This window comes from Lygodium microphyllum, chromosome 17 (assembly GCF_053477565.2).
Source record: "Lygodium microphyllum isolate KBCC chromosome 17, Lygodium_microphyllum_v1.1.10, whole genome shotgun sequence".
Lineage (NCBI taxonomy): Eukaryota > Viridiplantae > Streptophyta > Polypodiopsida > Schizaeales > Lygodiaceae > Lygodium > Lygodium microphyllum.
The window spans coordinates 64,193,674-64,201,302 of NC_141151.1; the positions used below are offsets into that span (position 1 = coordinate 64,193,674).

General features: G+C 39.4%; 1 protein-coding gene across 1 annotated transcript; it reads left to right on the plus strand.

Moving 5' to 3' along the window:
• The first annotated feature begins 365 nt into the window (after positions 1 to 365).
• On the plus strand, positions 366 to 2,454 carry CUTA (Nitrogen regulatory PII-like, alpha/beta). Its single transcript, XM_087697514.1, has 5 exons — positions 366 to 523; positions 1,344 to 1,470; positions 1,585 to 1,647; positions 1,828 to 1,954; positions 2,052 to 2,454. The coding sequence occupies exons 1-5, from the start codon at positions 380 to 382 to the stop codon at positions 2,134 to 2,136; spliced, it is 546 nt and encodes a 181-aa protein (XP_087553640.1). The 5' UTR covers positions 366 to 379; the 3' UTR covers positions 2,137 to 2,454.
• The last annotated feature ends 5,175 nt before the right edge of the window (positions 2,455 to 7,629 follow it).

Genomic DNA, 7,629 nt, shown 5'->3' on the forward strand with positions numbered 1-7,629 from the left:
TCCATGCAAAACATGATCAACCTTCCGGCTCCTTGTGTGAATAGTGAGGTCGGAGGCATAACAAGAAGGTAAAGAGAGGTTTTTTCTTAGTGCCAAGGCTCTTTCAAGGGGGAGGGGTCAGTAGAAAGAGGGTGGGTCTAGCGGAAAGAGGAGGGAAGTCTTAGCCATTTGGAGGATGCCACATCAAAAGCATGCCCCTTTAATATATCTTTGCCGCCGCTTGTCTGAACCCACCCTAAATTGGGATGGGTTTATTTGATATAAAGTAAGTTTATTTGATATAAAGTACTGGTCACAATGGGCTCACGCGATTGCGTGCATATGGAGCCGTTGATCCCAAACTCCCCCAAGGACCCCCAACCAAACAAAATCAATGTGAATGGGCGGACAAAAGAAAATGAGGAAATCATGGTTGTATGTGCTAATAGGAAGCCTAGGATTGCTGTGGATGGGGACAAGGCTTCTCTCTCTCTCAAGCTCTCTTCTGGCGTGTTCTCCTGCCGCTGCTCGCCTCCCTAAACTGGTAAGGAATGTTCTCTTCCACGCGTTCTTGTTTGGCATAGAGCCTCTGTGTGGGCTTAGCCTGATCTGACCTCTCAGAACCCTAACTAGCACCCATTTCGCCATTAAGTGTTGTGCCTGATTGCACAGGATTTCTACCACCAGGCTATGTCTATCTGATCACTTCCAATGTTTCCATGGCACTGGATAATTTTCTGCATATTGATCACTTCTGGAGTTATTCTAGGCTTAATGACACAGCATCCATTCTGCAGTTGCTAGGGTCTGAGACTGAGACATATAATGCAGATTGCTCAGGATTTTTACCAGGTTATGTGTACCTAATCACTTCCCAAATTTCAGGCACTATAAATTTCTGCGAATTCATCACTTATGCGGACTATTTTAAGCATAATGACACAGGGTCCATTCATTAGTTGCTGGGGCTGAGAGATATAACGCCTTTGCCCTATATAAATTGTGCTCTGCAGCTTCATAGAACTCAGGATTTCTGCAAGCTTGTTGGTAATTTGACGATCGGTTATAGTTAGATTATTGTTGCTAAGAAGATTGTTAGCCATGGGCTTGTTGTGGCAAACCTTCATAGCATAATTGACACTGGGAACGCCTGTCTCATTATGCCTCGCCTGACTAACCTTCACCCTGAAAATATCCAGCAACTCTGTGCTGGTCTTCGAAACTTGATTGTGGTCATTGCAGCATTTATGGTTGAACCAAGTCATTATGTTTCAGCCTTCTACAGCATAGCATGTGCTTGGATTTCCGGATTCATTTGCCACGGACTAAGAGTGTGGTGCATTTTGCATTCTTTGTGGTGCAAGACATTTCAGCGTGTACCATCACTGCACCGAAACCTCTCTGTCGTGTCGGTGCAAAAGGACATGGCTGGACAGAATGAAGGAGGCAGCAACATTGTGGTCTATGTCACTGTCCCAAACAAGGATGCAGGTGTGATGGATCAGATAACCTGATGATTTTATGTTGTTGCAAATTGTGTTGCATGGAAATTTTCATTTTGTACATGGCAAACTTATTGCTAGCTTTAATGGGCATGAAATACAGGGAAAACCTTGGCAAACAGCATTGTCACTGCAAAACTTGCTGCATGTGTAAATCAACTACCAGGTATGAGCTAAATTTCACAACAATTCAAAGTTGGATGAATAGCCGATGCACAAATCATGTTACAACAACTATAAAGCACCGTTGCTCTTTCCCTTATGCATAAGACTCTACATATAGCCTTGCTTATATTTTTTATGCATTGCTACGGAAATCAAATGACATTGCCCTTTGTATGTTCAGGTATTGAGTCAACTTACTGGTGGCAAGGAAAGATAGAGACTGACTCTGAAGTTCTTCTTATAATCAAGACGAGGGAGTCCCTTCTAAATGCTTTGACAGAGCATGTTAAGTCCAACCATGAATATGAGTATGCCCATGTTGAATCACGTTGACATTTTCTGAATTAACTAGAAGTTTGTGCCTGATTTATCAGACGTTTGATCACATTGATTCATTTGTTTCAGAGTACCAGAGGTCATAGCCTTACCGATCATTGGTGGGAACCCTCAATATTTGAAGTGGATTGAAGAAAACACCAAAGCTGATTGAAGAGTTCTCTTTGAGTGAACAAGCAGATAATTTTACAAGGGAGGAAATGGGATGCATTTTCTTGGCCTTTGAGCGCTAGCTGTGTGCAGAAGTTGCCTGTTCAAGAGAGCCTCCCCTTATAGAGAAAAGTGCATATTCAATGTTAATCCTAAACTCTTAGGCTCTTGACTGCGGTAGGCCCCCCTCTCATTTCAATCAGCCCTTTGCAAACTTATGAAGAGCCTCGTGCTGTCTTCTCAAGGACAAGCTGAGTTTAGACCTTCGGTTGAGATGATATACTTGCAAGTAGTAGAACTATCAAGAAGTATCTTTTGGCTATGAAGCTGTCAATTACAGTTATCTGAGTTAGAAAATGCCTTGAAAGGTTCACTTTGAGATGGCAATGTGTCAATAATCTTAAATTCACAAGTGGTAGAAATCTCATTCATTCCTTTTTGTAAGGTTGCAATTTTGCCTACCCCTCTTGGGGTAGTAAAAGTGGGAATGTTTGAATTACCAAGTTTGGCCTTTTGGGTCTCTACGACACCTTCCAAACATAAGTCTCCCCTGTGATGCATAAGGTGTCTTTCTTCACTCCTTGTTCAGGTTTTTCCAACTCATCTTCTCAACAAGGTCGTAGCTTTAGGTCATATTCGCAAAAGTCAACAATTGACTTTGCTTGTTGAATGTCTCAAGGTTTCTCTTAGTTGACCTAGGTTTGTGGCATTTGATGGTAAAGAAAGAATCTTACGGATAGTGAAGGATGTTTGATGATCTTTATGCTTGAAAAGCAATGGTAAGTTTGGAGAAGGGAAGTTTTTGTATTTCAAAATTTAGCTCCAAGTAAGCCTCACCCTTATGAGTTGTTTTTTGGTTGGGTTGCTCTCCACCACTTGATCTAGGTTTTGAATTGGTGGAACTTAAGCTCTTTGCATTTCATTGTTTGGGGATTAAGCCCATTACTTGCATGCTCTTGATTGGTGAATGAGAATTGAGAAGCCTCGATGGTCTCCTTGGCAATCTCTTCCTATGTGATTGTTTTGCGGAAAGAACACAATTTCAAGCTTGAGGTGTTTTATATGCACTTTTACAGATTATCTAACAACTTTGCCCAACTTAAAATGGCAAAACCTTATGTGACCAATTTAGTGCACTCGATGATCGTGACAACCTCAATCGGTACCCTCTTCTTGACCAACAAATGTGTAATGCTTTTTAAGCCTACCGCTAAGAACTTTTCAATGAGAGTGTCTATAATGTGCTATAACTCTACTATCAACTTGACCCAAAGATAGGAAGGTGATATTAATATTTCTTGTTGCTCTAATAGTAACATTAGACATAGATATTAGTGGGACATGTCATGGATCCTCAAGGAAGTAATACTTCTTGATACAATTGCCCTTAAAGTAACCAATCCCTTTGCCTTCTTAAGTTTCAACCTTAACATTGCATGTTCGTCTAATAGAGTGGACACAAAAAGGTCCTAATACTCATTTTTTCCTTATGTGCTTTGAGTGAATAAAGCAACATGTGGTCACACTTATTGTGAGTCCCTTTGCTTGATGTGCTTATTGGACTAAGCCTTTCTATGCAATTTTTCAAATATTAGAGCATGCATAGCCAATAGGCTCGTTTACAAGGGTCCTTTTAACTCTTTGAGATGCTTGCTTCAAGCTTTAATGCCCTCTTATCACTACACAACTATTCATAGATGATAGATCAATAACTTAACAAGCATTATGGCATCAATGCCATAGGCAAGTTTGAAATATGTTTGGTATGTTGCAATCTTATGGGCCCTTTGATAGGCCTAAATTGTTACCATCAATTTATTATCCTAATTGGTTCTAGTGGTGGTTGAAACAATTTTGATAAGAACATTAATTAGAATTTTGTTCATGGGCTATGCCTTGTTGATACTAGGGAGAAGGCTTCATGTCAATGATCGTGAATCTTTAAATAGACACATGAGCACATTGGTTACATTGCATTGGGTCTAATTTAACTTTCCACCTCATATCCTTATCCTTCCAACTCATCATTCTCATCTCTCCACACTCCAAATACTAGTTCATATTACATTTGCATACAAAGAGGGCATCACCCTTACATGTGCTTAACCAAACTTTTCAACACCCCCTTGGTGCCTTATTCGGCTACTTCAAGGTGGTCAGGTGGTTATATTATTGATTTTACAATGATCGATTGTCCCCCCACACTAGGTGCATTCTATGGCTACTACTAGTGGTGGGTGGTCAGGTTCTTTGTCTTCAGTCTTCAAAAAAGTGCCATCCTACCTTTTTGTCTTGGTGTCCATGAAATTTGATTTGTCTTTTGAACCTACGTGCTTCTTCATGATGTCCAATTTTCTTTAAGTGATTGCATTTAGATAAATGCTTCAATTTAGATTCGATACTAATGTGACCTTTCCTTCCCTAGTGGTAGCATTCCTTGGGATCCTTCTTTGTAAAGAACAGAGTGTCCTTGCTTGTTAATACATCAACCTACCCTTTAAGTTTCTTCTCTTTCAAAAAAGTTGAAGATATATAGCCTCCAAGATTAAGTGTTTCATGTGTAAGGAGAGAATCTTTTAAGGATGCATACTCTTCAGATAGGTTTACAAGTAGTATTGATATCACGTCCTTTGCGAAAATTTTGGCATGGATGCCTTCAAGTTGATTCATTAAGTTTCCCAATTTTGATACATGCTCAACAAAGTGAATCAATGTATTCATGATGCAAACTATAGAAATCTATAATTAGATACATCTCTTGATTTTTTAATTTTGCACTAAAAATTTTATTTAATTCCTCATGTGCTTCCTTTTTTGTTCCTTTAATATTGATGTGATGGATGAGGCTTGGAGCAAGATGCAAGCCAATTAAGGCAAGCCCTTGTTCATTATTTTCTATCCATTGTTTGGTCATTTTTATGTAATATTTGAGTTGCCCAAAGTGCGATATTTTTTCTTGCCCTCAAAAGTTTCAATGCCAAAAGAAACATTGGAATTTGAGGTCATAATTTTTAGGAAGAGATCCTACCAAGTTGATCAATACTTAGTAATGTTTAACTCCAATTTACAAGACGCTTTATGGGACTTACAAGGGATTCTTTGAGAATTTTTAATGATAAGAGCTTGCTTTTACAAAGAAAGTTACTCCCACTACAAATGCTAGGTCAAGATGAGTGGCTATCATGGCATACATCAAATTGCTCATTGGGAATGCACACAAAACCTTGGCCATCTCGGCCCTCTCATCATCTAACTGTGGACAATCGACCTGACTAACCTTCACTTGAGAAGGTAAAGGACAACCAATAGGCTTACCCACCTACATATGGAATTACTCTAAGTACTCTGTAAATGTACTTTTTTTGGGACAAATAGAGAAGTTCCTTAAAGCAATTGCGTGTAGTGTGCATACAAAGTATATGTGAGGCCTATCCCCCCCAGGAGGCTGCACCTTATAGAACATGTAAGATACCATGTGAGTTTAAAAGAAAGGGTATTTTATTTAGTAAAATTTGTAGGATTATATTTACAAAATGGATTCTTTAATTAGAATTTGGAAAATATTCATAAGGTTAGTAAAGTGAAAGGGATCATTTTATGGGCTTATAGTATGTAAACAAAGGGTATTTCTTAATACCATTTGAATGCACGTTATATAGATGATTTATTATAGGTACACCCCTCAAGGGCCTATCCCATGTCTTTTATCTCAAAGCTCTTCTTGACTTGAGTCTTTAAAGCATCCAACTTAGCATGAGCACTTCCTGCAACAATAATATGCATATCATCAACATAAAGCACCAAGATAATAAGGCTATCATCATAGGCCTTCTTCTGTATAGACATGGATCCATATCGCTATGAGAATACCCTTGTGAATGCATGAAAATATCAAACTTATGGTACCACTTCCTAGGTGCCTACTTAAGCCCATAAAGACTCTTCTTCGATTTTCACACAAGGTGTTCCATTCCTTTTTTCCACAAAGACCTTAGGCTACTACATACAAATGTCCTCATGCAAATGCCCATGTAGAAAAGTTGTCTTGACATTCCCATAATAAAGATCATCCAAATCCAATTGAGCAACCAAGGGCAAGACCAAGCATAGAAAGTCATCTTGACCACAACAGAGAAGATCTCATCAAAATCAACTCCCTTTTCCTGCTTAAAGCCCTTAGCGACTAATCTAGCCTTATATGCTAGCTTAGGGTGACCAAGGGTACTCTTCAACTTGTGCACCCACTTAAATGTCAAAGCATATTTCCCATTAGGCAAGGAAACTAAGTCCCATGTATGGTTCTTCTACAACAAATCAAACTTAGACTGCATAGTCCTCTCCCAAGAATGAGAATCACCTTTGCGCATAGTCTCCTCATAGCTAAGTGGATCAACAAAGTCTGCCACCATGACATAATCCATGGGGGCTCATAACAACCAGGAGGGCGTGAAGCTCTAGCAGAGCATCTCAAAATTGGTTGTGGGGCCTATACGACATATCCTCTATATCCAACATCATGATCATGTATAGCATACGGATCTTGGGCCACTACATCAACACTCGCAATAGGCTATGTCACTAGGGTTAGCTGCATTGTAACAAAAGGCTCCTCCTGAAGGATTATCTTGCATACCTCAATCACCTTTTTTGGTATCATGTGCATCTTTTTCTCATGGAAAATGATATCATGGATGCATATAATCTTTCAAGCCTATGGATCCCAAAGATGTTAGCCCATCTCACCTACATCCCCATATCCAAGAAAGATGCATTTGATAGACTTTCGATCTAACTTGTTGCACTTGTCTTTGGGTATATGCAAAAAGCCTCATATCCAAAGACTCACAAGTGTGCATATATGAGGGAGGTTTACCAGACCATACCTCCTCTGCAACTCTACCACCAAAGAGTAGTAGTTGGGGATCTATTAGTGAGATGTACGATATTAGTAACTACCTCAATCCAAAGGTTCTACATTAAGTCTACATGACTAAGTGAATAGTCTTGTTCATGTTCTCTACAATAACATTCTGGGCGGGCTATATGGGGTGATCAACTAACGCTTAACACCCCTCTCATCACATAGCTACTCAAAAGCCTTAGAGACATATTCATCCCCATTATCAGACCATAGGTATTTCAACCTATATCCAAACTAGTTCTTAAGCATGCAAGAAAGCGTTGAAGCAGAGGCAAGACATCCAATTTTTGCTTAATGGGATAGGCTCAAACCTTATGCAAAAAAGCATCTATAAACATAACAAAAAACTTTCACCACCCAAGGATTGACAAGGCATGGGGTTGCAAACATCAGAATGCACAAGAGCTAAAGGCTTGCCCACATGCATAGAGCCAGACTGCTTATATGAATTATGAGTTAGCCTACCATAAAGACAATGATCACATGAGTCAAAACAAGAATAATCCAAGGGTGGGAGATACTACAAATAGGTCAATACTTTCATTCCTTTCAAAGACATGTGCCTAAGGCAATGAT

What these genes read in the sequence shown, in the direction of transcription:
- CUTA (XM_087697514.1), top strand. Translation starts at nt 380, where the DNA reads ATGGGCGGACAAAAGAAAATGAGGAAATCATGGTTGTATGTGCTAATA. An exon ending in ATGTGTAAATCAACTACCAG is followed by an intron (nt 1,648 to 1,827) that starts GTATGAGCTAAA and finishes TTGTATGTTCAG; the next exon opens with GTATTGAGTCAACTTACTGG. An exon ending in AAGTCCAACCATGAATATGA is followed by an intron (nt 1,955 to 2,051) that starts GTATGCCCATGT and finishes CATTTGTTTCAG; the next exon opens with AGTACCAGAGGTCATAGCCT.